Source organism: Hippocampus guttulatus, chromosome 4 (genome assembly GCF_054856545.1).
Source record: "Hippocampus guttulatus isolate MCC_2025c chromosome 4, RoL_Hgut_1.0, whole genome shotgun sequence".
Classification (NCBI taxonomy): domain Eukaryota; kingdom Metazoa; phylum Chordata; class Actinopteri; order Syngnathiformes; family Syngnathidae; genus Hippocampus; species Hippocampus guttulatus.
Genome location: NC_141264.1, coordinates 11,638,404 through 11,651,255, shown reverse-complemented (window position 1 = coordinate 11,651,255; position 12,852 = coordinate 11,638,404). Strand labels below are relative to the sequence as shown.

General features: G+C 42.6%; 1 protein-coding gene and 1 long non-coding RNA gene across 5 annotated transcripts in view; one reads left to right on the top strand and one right to left on the bottom strand.

The window, feature by feature from the left end:
- Positions 1-12,852, bottom strand: part of hipk2 (homeodomain interacting protein kinase 2) — an 84,550-nt gene that overhangs the window by 8,099 nt on the left and 63,599 nt on the right. Inside the window, exons 6-14 of one of the 4 annotated variants that reach the window (XM_086109818.1) lie at positions 11,611-11,795; positions 11,338-11,500; positions 8,975-9,200; positions 8,397-8,518; positions 4,302-4,429; positions 2,593-2,805; positions 1,645-1,968; positions 883-1,139; positions 652-806 (exon numbers count right to left, since the gene is read on the bottom strand). In XM_086109818.1, coding sequence (XP_085965944.1) covers positions 652-806; positions 883-1,139; positions 1,645-1,968; positions 2,593-2,805; positions 4,302-4,429; positions 8,397-8,518; positions 8,975-9,200; positions 11,338-11,500; positions 11,611-11,795 — 1,773 coding nt within the window. The remainder of the gene's footprint in view (positions 1-651; positions 807-882; positions 1,140-1,644; positions 1,969-2,592; positions 2,806-4,301; positions 4,430-8,396; positions 8,519-8,974; positions 9,201-11,337; positions 11,501-11,610; positions 11,796-12,852) is intronic. The other 3 variants (XM_086109820.1, XM_086109819.1, XM_086109824.1) reach the window with 3 other exon arrangements.
- On the top strand, positions 3,403-6,307 carry LOC147205946 (uncharacterized). Its single transcript, XR_015100770.1, has 3 exons — positions 3,403-3,562; positions 4,308-4,437; positions 5,955-6,307. It is a non-coding gene; the product is annotated as an uncharacterized LOC147205946 (long non-coding RNA).

The following is a 12,852-nucleotide window of genomic DNA, read 5'->3' as shown; positions in this document are numbered from 1 at the left end:
CATTCTGCCACCACCATCTCCTCACCCATTTTTCAATCCTTTGCTACGTACAATGTCAAAAGATCGTTAAGCACTTGGGAGAATATGGTCCTTGATTCCTGAAATTTGGATCACTTCATCGCCTCAGGAAAAGAGGACCCTGTCATAAACTGCGCACTGCCGTTTTGAAGTTGGTCCTCACTTTGCAGATCTCACAACTTCCACTCTGAGGGAAACACTCTGACTCTGTGGCTTGTTGAAAAGCAACATTTGTCCAAATAATCCAGAACAGGGTTTCCAAAATGATATGAATCTGGATACATTTTACTCTGCACTTAGACAGGTGCAGCACAATAGATACTGACACATGACCCATTTTGTGTATGAAACATGAAATACACAAAACCTCAACTGCGAGGCAGATTTGTGAATCACAGACTTTACCAAAATGTCCTGCTGAGGCAGAAAGTAGTCTTGCCCAGACCCTGACTGATTTACCTGAATTCATGGTCATTAAAAAAAAACCAAAAAGTATAACAGATGAGGCATCCTCCAATTGATTATACGAGTGTACTGTAGATACTGTTTGTGCAATTGGTATCATAAAAGCTGTTCAGTGCAGATGTCAGACTTGTGCACGGCAGTGTCGTGTCATTTGATGTGTCTTTATACCTGGCTGAGATTAAGAGGCTGCTGCTGGAGGGGGTGTGGCCCTGAGCGCTGCTGTCTATATGATGCAGTCACACCACCTGGGATGTGAATGTTGCCCGAAACCATTCCATTAGAGGACTTGAACTTGTAAGCGGAATTCTGATGATTCGCTGTATCTGCACAGAAGGAGGCGAAAGCTATTTCGAAATCTTTGGAGAGGCATGAGGCTGTGTTCGTGTGACTTGGCATTACCTGGCATCAAGCGTTCACACTCATTCACAACCTCGCTGGTTTGAGTTTTAAGAGGGGGGATGATTATTGTGCGTGGGTTGCCATTGTTGTAGTTGTCCAGTATGGTGGTCTTTGTGTCGTAGCTGTTGTTGTTGTTGTTGTTATTGGCGGGTCTAGACTCCACAGTGTAAGGGCTGTTGTTGCTGGAACAGTCGGTATCCGGTGAATCGTGGACGGTCACACAGCTGATCACATTCTTCCTTTGCTTCGACGATGCACTGGAAGGCATACAATGGAACTGAGTTTGGCTACGGATTCTACCGCTTGAATTGTATGTCCAAGTGATAAATACGGTGAATTGAAATACTACACGGTACGCACGGAAAGTAAACTCTAAGCTCTTGTATCGGATCACATCAAGTGTACTCCAAGTGTACAGTATTGTTATTTCAATACATTGAAAATTTCTGAATTATAAGCACAATAGCCAACTAGCTTAAACCCATGACATCAGGCTCGACCCATAAAAAAGAAAGAAAAAAAATAGCAACATTGTGTGCTGGAAGTCAAATCAGATTCATGTGGCAGTTGGGAGAAATAGCTTTTTTTGGACTGTCCTCTAAGAATGCTACAATTTGGGGTATTCTATGATGCCTATAATCAAATAGGTCCAATTGCACTCAACACACACAACTATGATCAATTTTCAAAAGCAGCACTTGTAGTAAGAAGGAAAATATAATCGTAGCAATTATTCAATTTCTTCCAAAAGACAGCACTGACCCATGATTATGTTTGCGGTCATCTTCCTCATCTGTGTCACTACTGATGGTGATGATGCTGACCGCGGGGCTGGGTGTGTCGGGGATGATGATGGTCTGTCTGGGAACGTGCTGCTGGTTTGGATGGTTGCGGGTGGTGCTGGAAGCCTGCTCGGCCTCAATAGTCCCCCACCCGCCTCCCCCACAGCCCTGCGGTAGAGGGCAAATGGAGGCTGAGCTGCTCTGGAGCACAGCGCACCGTGGGGGCGTGTTCTCCTTCACCCTTTTGGAACGCTGTGGCGACAGCATTGCCTGAGTGGACGATACTTCGTAGGCTGAAGTGTTCCTTTAAGATAGAAAGACAGAATGAGAAGTAAGCATGAAAACAGAAGGCATCATAGGTTTAATTGTGACTACAGTCCTGTGCAAAGCTCTTAGACTATCACTGGCTTTGTATGTATGTCCAGGTGCATCTTAATAACTTGGATAGCATGGAATTTGAAAAGTCACATCAAATAAGTTGTTGAACTCAAAGAGTGAAACTCCTAAATGAAACGGAATCATTTAAGACACGGTAAAAGTACTTTTCGGAATGCCAATGTAAACCAAATGTCTTTATTCAAAATCATTTTGATTGTTTCTTCTGCAATATTCATAATTCTTGGCATGGTGCATTTTAGGTTTTCGATGTACGGTAAGCTGTCTTCGTTAAAACATCAAAATCAGATACATATAAATCATTGAATATTTAACTCCGTCATGAATCGAAACCACTTTTTTTTCAAATTGAAATAAAATGTAATTTTTCATGAGATTAAACTTGGCAACAAAAAAGTGAAATATAATGGGAAATTATAAATGCTTGCCACTTTTTAAAATTATATTTCATGATAGCATTTTTAATACAACCAATCTGTGATGCACAGCTGTGTGCTGTAGTTTGTCCGATGTAATTGTTGTTCACACACACCTGGCAGAATTCTGGTGCTGTTTGTTCTTTTTGGAAGAGGAGTTATTATTGGACGAGGGTTGCCTCATAACATGTGCCACTCCAACATTGAGCGTCTGGTTGGATGGGAGAGTGACGTGGCCAGCCAACAAGGCTGGCTGCTGCATGATGGGATTGTAATGGCTGCCATGAGGGTGGGAATTCCTGTCGTAGAATAAGTTTTCAAACAACACTCTTAAAAGAAGAGCACAGACAAACATGTTTGGCTTGCAAAATCAGACCAGCACATGGAACTGAATTCCTTCCATAAAGACCGCAGACAATACAAACAGACATTAAACACCCCCCACAGAAAATAACACATGTACATTTTGCGGAACAAATTAAGACATAAAGTAAAGTCAACTTTGTTTTTTTAAAACTTCTCACCCCTGTGATATCTTGAAATCTTGAACATTTTCATATGGGTATGATTTTTAAAGTTTGACTTGAAGTGAATTTCAAGATCGCTCTCATATAAGTATAATTTTGCATGAAATGAATAAAAGCAGAGACACCTGGTTAAATACTCGAAGTACTGTACTGTGGTATTTTCTCCCCCTCGTGAGCCAGCAGGTGTCAGTAGCAACTTTTTTTTAAAAGGAGACAAGATGATTCGAGGGAATAATACAGGTCGGCATCAAAAGGGAGGGCAGAGGAGCTGACACCAGCTGTGGAGAGAGAGCTCTGCAGAGGAAGTGCGACACTTTCCTGATAGTCTCTCTGTCGACAACAGAGAGGGGTGGTGGGGGTTGAAGCCAGGAAAAGAGGAGGTACAGAACGTTGGGAGTAACTGGGGGGTCGTCACAGATGGACTCTGTACAGACACTATAAAGCCAAATCCTGCTTCTCTCCCTGCTGATTGCTTTGTCGCTTCAGTCCATCCATTCGTCAAGGCATTTCACTGAGAGGCATAGCGTCTCTTCATCTTCATCTCGCCCATCTCCCTGAGGTGAATCTGCTCTTATAACACACTCGCCTGCTTGTGATTCGATAAAGGACAGGCTGTCAGGGAGTAACTGACTTCTCAGTCAATCACGTTCCGATATTCTTATATTACGTTTGGACGTTTAAAAGCCATAAACAAGATTGTGTCTTATTGTTCTGAACTGATGATGCCTTTCCGTCCCGAAAGTGACAATGTTTGTAAATACTTTTTCATGCTATTGAAAGAGAAAGTGTGTCGAAACCGTTGACAGCTACTGTAGGTTCTCTTGCCAAGAGCATGTTTACGGAGGGCTACAGCTAGGGTTGCAAAAGGACAAACATTTTCTGGGACGTTTCAGGTACATTATTGCCGAGAAGTTGTCTCTTGAGGATTGTGGAAATATTTTTTAAAAACACACACACACACACACACACACTTTGTAATAAGAATGCATTTTTTGCATTGGTCCATTTGTGAATATAAATGTGATTATTTTCTTGCAATAAACAACAGAATACATGAATGCTAACTAGAATAAACCTTTTTTTTCACCTCCGGTAATCTGCATGCGTTGTGATGGAGAAATGCAAATATTTTACATCAGGAAAGGGTCCCATGAGCCATGTTTAAGTCTAATGCTGCTTTCATGGGAATGAGGGCCGTTTTAAAATAAACAGAAATGTTTTCACGTTTTTAGTGTATTTATTCGTATTGAGTAACGTTTCTAAAGTCACATATTTATTGAGAAATTGATGTTGTTTACCTCCAGTTGGTCAGAGGCTGTGTGCTGCTCATGGAGTCAGGAATGACGGCGGCATGCTGAACGGAGGTGTGAGTGAGCTGCTGCCAGGCTGGAGGCAGCAGGATCTGCTGGGTGCCGCTGGGCCAAGCCTGCTGAGGTCGGACGACACACAATAGAGTAAAAACAAAGGGGGATTAAATGGAAAGAGGAGATTAAAAAGACAATAAAGGGAGACACATTCATCTACTGTGGAGGGTTTACGATGAAACATGAATACATGATGTATTTGGATGATTACTTTTAAGGGTGTGATAAATCAAAGTCTCTCAGCGATACTAAAGCAACAAAATTGGCCTTAAGAGGTAAGACCAAGACTTTATAAAGTACGTCTGCAAGTGTTCTGTGTGTGGATGTGCATCAATCTGGAACAGATGAAATTTAGTTGATAATTAAGTTTTTTTGTTCAAATTATGGTGAAAAGTTCTACAAACCCCTATTTCAATTAAGTCATTGTGTAAAATGTAAATAAAAACACAATACAACGATGTGTAAATTCCGACGAGCAGTGTATTCAATTGAATCCCATGCAAAAGAAAGAAATTTAATGTTTAAACAGATGAAGATTGTTTTTTTTGTATGGGTGTTTTGCTTTTTTAAAAAATAAATATTCTCTCATTTTGAATTTGATTCCTGACAATTACGTGAGCAACAGTCCAAAAGTTTAAGAACAACATTTCTCAAGTAATAATTGCAAGGGATTTAGGGATTTCATTATTTACGGTCATTAATATCATCAAAAGGTTCAGAAGATCTGGAGAAATCACTGCATGGAAGCGGCAAGGCCGGAAACTAATAATGAATGCCCGTGACCTTTGATCCCTCAGGCGGCACCGTATCAAATACGGACATCATATATCACCACATGGGCTCAGGAACACTTCAGAAAACCAATGTCAGTGAATGTAGTTTGGCGATACATCCGTAGGTGCAACTTAAAACTCTACAATACAAATGAAAAGGTATTTATCAACAACAGCCAGAAATGCCGCCGGCTTCACTGGGCCCCGTGTTCTCCTAAAATGGACTGATGCAAAGTGGAAAAGTGTTCTGTGGTCTGACGAGTCCACATTTCCAATTGGTTTTGGATATTATGGACGTCGTGTCATCCAGGCCAAAGAAGAAAAGAACCATCTGGACTGTCATGGAAAGTTCAAAAGCCACCCCGTGTGATGGAATGGCGGGGTGTTAGTGTCCTTGGCATTTTGAAGGCAACCTATGCTGCCATCTAAGCCACATCTTTTTCTTGGGACATCCTGCTTTTTGCAACAAGATAATGCCAAGCCATATTCTGCAGAGTCTCTAATGGAGACCCCGGACTGCTAAGCAACTCAAGTTATACAGCAAGCAAAAATGGGAAAGAAAACTTCAATAATTAGTATCCTTTGTTCCCCCAAAACTCAATTAGTGTTTGTACTGTTTATATAGTGGTAAACGTGGCCTGGCCCAGCTTTTTTGGAACGTTTCACTTATCAAATTGAAATTAAGAGAAAACATTCAAAAGAAAAACAATATTGTTTATGAGTTTGAACATTAAATATCTTGTCTTTACATTGTCTCTGTTTTATGTTTTACATGATTTTTTTTGCATCTGCGATTGGCTGGCAACCTGTTCAGAGTGTCCCTCGCCTACTGCCCGCGGAGACCGCTGGGACAGCTCCAGCATGCCCCGCGACCCTTGTGAGGATCAAGCGGATCAGAAAATGGATGGATGGATGATTTTTTTTTCCACGTTTTCCTTTATATGTCCCAGCTTCCCTGGAAATGGGATTTGGACTTTGTATCAGTAAAGAAAAGAAGAAACGGGCATTGGGCGTGGACGTGTTTTTGTGTGGTTGCGTGCATGTCTGCTTGCGTGTGCACGTTTGCGTGGTACTCTGCGTAACCCTAATAGTTTAATGCAGGTCTATTGATTGGTACTTTAAAAGGCTAATGACTCATTCATTTAATACCACATCTAGTTAAAACATTTTTACAAGCACATCTAAACAATGTGAAAGGAAGACTGAAAAAAGAGAAAGTAAGAGCATAGCTAATCTGCATATAGGGCGCAATTACCCAATCGTTTAAAAATTATCATCCATAACTTTTTCATCAATTAACTTTGGATGCATTTGGCTGAGGATGTTTCCTGTGTCAATGTCTGAGGCTGCAAGGTTATGTCAAAGTCTGAGGTTCTCCTCAGTGATATCTAATGCAACATTCTGCTGTTCAAGATGGCTCTAGCCCTTTATCAACATGCCATTATGACATGCTAATAAATCCATCCATCTGCTGCTCCTCCTCCTCCTGCTCACTCTATCTCCACTGCTGGCTCTCTACATGCCTTTCTCACCAAGCGTCTGTGTTGTGTAACCAGGCTGTCTGCCCTGAAATGGTAACCCAGTTAAGAGGCCCTTTTTTTCTACTCACGAAGCCCACCAGCACTATCAGCAGACCACCACCTTTCACCTCGGCAAAAAGACTCCCCGGGTGAAAACCCTTTGTCACCTCGGTGCTCCGAAAGCCACAGCTCTCACTCCTTGATTGTTTCCACATTTTCTGCATTCCTGCACCAGATAAAGGTTTTGTTGGTTTCCCTGCCTTCTTCTCTGTGCACACCCATGAAGTTTGGGGCATAATCTCTAAGAGGTGAGCATGGAGGGAATGGGGGGTGGGGGGCATTGAGGTGTGGGCTGATGCACAGGTGGGCTGTAAGCAAGCCACCACCAATGTAACCAAGCCAGCGAGACCTCCTACAGTGAAGAAATAAACACAGGGATGCCCACATATCAGCAGTTATTAGGTATGCTGCATGCCAGTTCAAAAAAAAGATCTGCTTATGTTAACAACTACCTTGCGCCTTTTTTAAAACATGCATACACAGACAAGGGGTATACTGTAGATGCAGACAAGCAGTGCAAGGACCTGCAGTTAAGGCACCAATGGATGTAGTTTAAATGTCCTTTTAGTATATTATATATAATATATTCATTATGTATTCAAGAATTTGGTGAATCTATGAATTATCTGCTCTTTTGGGGCCACATTCAAGCTTCCCCCGACCTCTTAAGGTCCTCCGAGGCCTCTAATTTGGAGCGGCTGATTCGGAAGCAGCCCTGGAGCTAATCACCATTTGGTATCTGACAGATTAAGCCACCATAGAAACACAGGCATGCTCTCACACATATACACACACTCACAAGGGCTTTGCCGCCTGTATGCCTGCCTATTGCATGATTAACTGGAGATAAGGGAGTGCTTCAAACTCCCTAGATTCTCAGAGATATTTAAAGCCTTCCTGGAAATTTCCATAGGGAGAAAGGTGGAGTGGTGATGGAAGTGGCCGACAGTGTATGAGAGAGAGGTGCCGATTCATTCTTACTTCCTGTATAAGATCAATAGCTAAAGGTCTCCAGCTCCACTGTGCACAGTATACTGGCTTGTGACGGCCTTCTCTCTTGACCAGTGTGCATCAAAGCGTAGGAGAGCAGGGCTGCTTTGGCAGCAAGCGAGGAGGACAGAGAGAGAGGGAGAGAATGGAAGTAATACACGGAAGAACTCAACCTAAATGTACTCAAAAAAGAAGGGAGGGCAAAAAAGCGGCTACCGGGGGCCAGGCCTTTTTCAGCTTCTATCCATTTTACTTTTTATAGAGCATAGCTTTCAAAACGCAGGATCCTGATCTATTTTTTCTTCTTCGAAAATATCAGCACCTGACAAGCACTTTGTAATCATTCAGTTTACACTGTAAGGACCATATTAAGATCGTGCGGCATGACAAATGTCCACGGGGACACTGTTGGGTAGATTTTCTTCAAAAACCTTTATGCTGTTCTCAAAAAAGATTCAACCTCTCTGTGGTCCAAAATCAGTGACCTCTCATTTCACAAATGTCCCTCAGAAAGATTGGAAGAAAAAAGATGAAAAAAATCTTTGCAAAAAGTCTTCCCAGAATTTGGGGAGGTGATGTCGCGGTGACTTTTTACTTTCTTCTCTTTCAGCTTTCTGTACATGGACTGACCCACTTCTGCCCGCATAGTGTATATTAGTATAATATAAAATGAATTGCCTTTATACCTGAGTAAGGAGGCCTGGTTGAATCTGCAGAGGCTGGGCACCGGGGGCCTGTGTCACAATGGGAACAGCATTCTCCATCCGCATGGAGTAACTGTTGTGCTTGGAAGGTGATGCCTGCAGTCCTGTCAACAAAATATAATACAAGTAATGTGTAACTCATACTCGAAGGCTATGTGTTCTTAAATATGGACCAACAAGTCTATTTCACAGAATTATGGATCAAAGGACCATATTGTTTGTGGTAGGTGTTGAACTGTGACGGTGAAAATGTATTCATTGCCTTGTTCAAGTTGGGTCATTGTTGGTATCGGGTAAATCTAAGCGAAGAACATGACTTAAAGGGACGGTCTTTGCACACGGGAGGACACAAAAGCTGATTAACACTGCACAGATTTTAGGAGAAGTTAAAAAAAACAAACGATGAAGCCTTAAATCACTGGCTACTTTTAAGCTTTCTAGTGGCCACTATAACATGCCATTTTTCACAGAACCATTGTGCAAATCAAAATCTGCAAATGCCACATTTTCACCACTGTTCTCTGTGTGCTAATGCATTGTGACTGCTACGCCCTCGTTACCTTGGAAGCCAGGAGGACAGACGATGAGAGCCTGCTGGAAGGGATCCGGCCGGGTAGCGCAGAGCTGAGGAGCCCCCGTCTGCAGGGGCAGGCTCCTTTGGGCAACAGCTGCCATGGAGGCAGCGGAGGGCTGGTAGAGTGCAGATTGGTAGTTTAGTATGGAGACATCAGGACTTGCAAAGGAAAGGGTGGAATTGTTGTTGGAGGAGGGAGCCAGGTTGGTGGCCTAAAGGAATGATGGGACCAAAATGGAAAAAAAAGAAAGGGTGACACTGATGGGAATAGCAGCTAGAATTGCTTAAAGGTGAGAAAAACTAAAATGTAGAGGAAGCTCAATCACACCTTCAATAGAAGGTAGATTGCCAGGCATTGATGGAAACTAACAGAAATAACACCGACGACGGGGATGTTAAATGTATTTTGACGAAATAATGACAGGCAATCAATGCACAAAATATGAAACTGATCAGGCACCATGCCGTGTTTAAATTGAATGAGTCTACTGATGCACGAGCTCTTCATTTTCCCAAACCATAAGACTGTGATTGCAATGTGCACCAGTCGCTAACTACATGATCTAACAAAGAGACCACCGCTTTATATGCCCTAAGTTTCTTTTAAACTTCAAACTCGATTGTTTCTCTTAAATGCACTATTAAGCAAGACGAGCGTTGAATTCCACTGGTTCAAAAGCCTGTTTAAATGGCAAAAAGTGAGACAAAATGACAATGAGCCTACGTAATGAGCTGCTTGGAAATTTGTCGCAGCCTACCAATCAATATGCCTGACAAGTCATTTGTCACCTCCAACAGTCATTCATCAATTATGTAACCTTCTCACTCTCGTCCACCATAAATAAGACGTGTGGAATACACCAACTCACTGGACTTTTTTGTTTTTGCTCAATTTATGTACAGTATTTGATTTTAATACATCATCAAGTTTTCTCCTTTTATTTACCGGTATCTGTACATATGAGCCGAGAGAAATACATAGCCAGCATTTTGGGGTTTCATTTGCTTTCTTTGGTGTGGTAGATGAATATAAGAGATGGGAGTCAATTCAATATGGCATTGTGACATTCATCATAAATGAAAAAAAAGATGAAAAAGAAATCTGTGCAAACCACAGCAAATATCAAGTGCTGCTGCATCACACAGCGTGAGCAAGATGCTTCGATAGAATTGTAAATAACCATATTTCAAATCATTGCATCAAGAGATTCAGGATCTACAATCTTATGTCGGGCAAAGTGAAAAGTCAGTAGTTCCGATTCCAAACCATACGGAAGCGGTAAAGCGCCACAAGCTCGATCCAGGGAAAAAGGAGAGCGGTGAAGAAGATAGAGGAGGAGAGGAACGAAAGGAGAGAAGAGACGGAGCTGGGGGGGTAAAGGGATTCTTGAGGCCGAAAAGCTCCACAATGCGTGATAAGCAGGAAGCAGGGCTTGCCATGTGTGCAATCAGCACTTTGCGACAATCCCATCGGACCTGGCTGCAGACAAAAATGCAGCCAGATAGATATAAAAGGCAGAAAGGCAGAATCGTAGGCCAGGAAATGTGCACACACATGGGAAATAAGAGGCAAACAGCTGGTCATGACAGCTTCAAACCCATTTGCATGGACGGCGTGAAATACCGATAACAGTCTCTCAGTCAATACTCTGGCAAATCCGGATCACCTTCTCGGTAGTCAATAATTGTTGTCATTTGTATTTGTAGACACTAATGCTGCCTTGGAGTTGTGTGCAGTGTCGGCAAATGTTGATGTCTGCAAATATTACATTGGCTGGTGGTTACATTCACTGACTGGTGGTTACATTCATTGGCTTGCCATACTTGGCTTCTGATCAAGTCCGTGTTGAGTAACAAATCGAAGTTAATGGACAGTAATTTGTAATTAACCAAAGTAGTGGTCCAACATGAAGTCATACTGCACAACAGTAGGGGGAGCCCTGGGGCTAAAACACATGGCACCTCACTGCTGAACTGAGAAGAGATGAATTGTTCAGTGTCAACATTCACAGATATGCGGCACGTGGATTTGCAATACTTTACTTTCTATACACGACGTAAAAAAATATAAACCTCAGAACGTTTACAGCTGTTTTTGTCATTGGGAAAGGGGATCACTTTGTTCACGCTGTAATCTGCATGTGAAACCTATCAACAGCCTGAAGGGAAAACATGTTCAATTTTTAGTCCACAGTTGTTGTAATTGCGGTACAAATACGAAAGATTAGGACTGCTTTTGAGTTCAACTTGCATTTCCAACATTCCTAAAACACATTTCACACATATGTCACTACATACATGCCATGGTTGTGTGACAGGCAAAGGACAAAAGAAGGTGTTGAGCATTACCTGGCTGTGCACTGTGTTGAGCTGGTTATTGAAGGTCATGGTGAGGTTGGTGGAGGTGCTGGGGGCCACGTGGGTGATGAAGGGCGTCTTGCTCTGGTTGACCGTGTCGTACATGTTAACACGGCGCTTACAAATCTCCATATTCTGGAAGCATGATTTCACACTAGAAAGTGACAGAGACGCAAAGGGAATGAGACTGGGTGCATGAATGGCCGACGCAATTATACCATTAAAGTAGGTACTTTGATAAATCGGAACAATAAGAGCTCGTACTGAGTGCTGTGAGGGAAATCGAGGAGATGCGACATTGTAACAAAAGGGTGGTTGAGCGTTTCAATAGGTGTGATTCTTTTGTCCGCGTCGATGGTCAGCATCTTGGTTAACAAGTCGATGAATTCCCTCCTGTCGGCTTTCTCCGCCAGCAAGTCGCTCCCCTCCAGATCTGACGTCATGTTCACCTGCAGGCATCAAATAGCGGCACAGTCAAGCGTGCATGCTTGTGTGTATGTAGGAGGGTGCCGTCATGTTTCTTTGCAAACATAAGAGAAAATCCAGCTCCCCCCGCTTTGCTTTTTCCCATGCCGGATACAAATACAAAAATCTGCACCCTCATCAGTTCAGGTGTCTCCAGGCCTTGCTCTGCAGCGACGTTACAAACATGTGTACTGCCACTTCACATATCTAGACAGTATGCCCATTCCTGAGTTGTGAAATGATTTGTGCATTCAAAACTAGAACCAAAAAATTCAACGTTTGGTTTGTGGGGAGGAGAAGAAGAGATTCCTCCACAAAGGACATCACTCTGTGGAGGAAGCTGACATGACCAAGTCAACCGAACTATGTTGAGTAGCATCGCGCTCCTTGATTGAGTTAAACCTTGTGGCTCAGGCTGTGTCTGAATGTTTTTATAGGCAGGGAAGTGGAGGTGGGCTTTGGGTCTTCTGTCTTGTCAGATCAGCCAGAACAAGTTGCTTCCCTGAGCGGAAAACTACTCATTCCTCCAACTAATTGATTCTGCTCGCTTGATGACAATATGCAAGCTCACCAGGAATTTCAAGTCAATGGACATTTTTACACGTATTCATCACTCTCAATGACGGCGGACCTGTTTGACGTCTGCAAAATCATTTCCCTTGCCCCTTGGATCATAATTTATATATCTGGATAAAATCGGACCCTCTTTTTAGTCGAGAGGAGCCACCATAAGCGCAGAAAATTTTAAAGCTAATCTGTGGTGTCACAGAAGTGTGTTTTCCCCCTCTGGTTTCTTGTGTTGACTTTTATTTATCATACTGCTAAATGTGCCATTCGTTCCCGCCTATCCTGTTCGATTGCGGTCTCACCTGATGGGTGAGAGACGGTAGATGAAACTGAAACCGTCGCTCCCAGAATGACATATTTTATGAACATTGCCCACTCCTCTTTGATGTGACCGTTGCCATTGCAAAGCAGTTGCAATCAAAAACAAACAAATAGATGAAGCTGTGTCAATGAAAACATAACCTCATTAGCGAA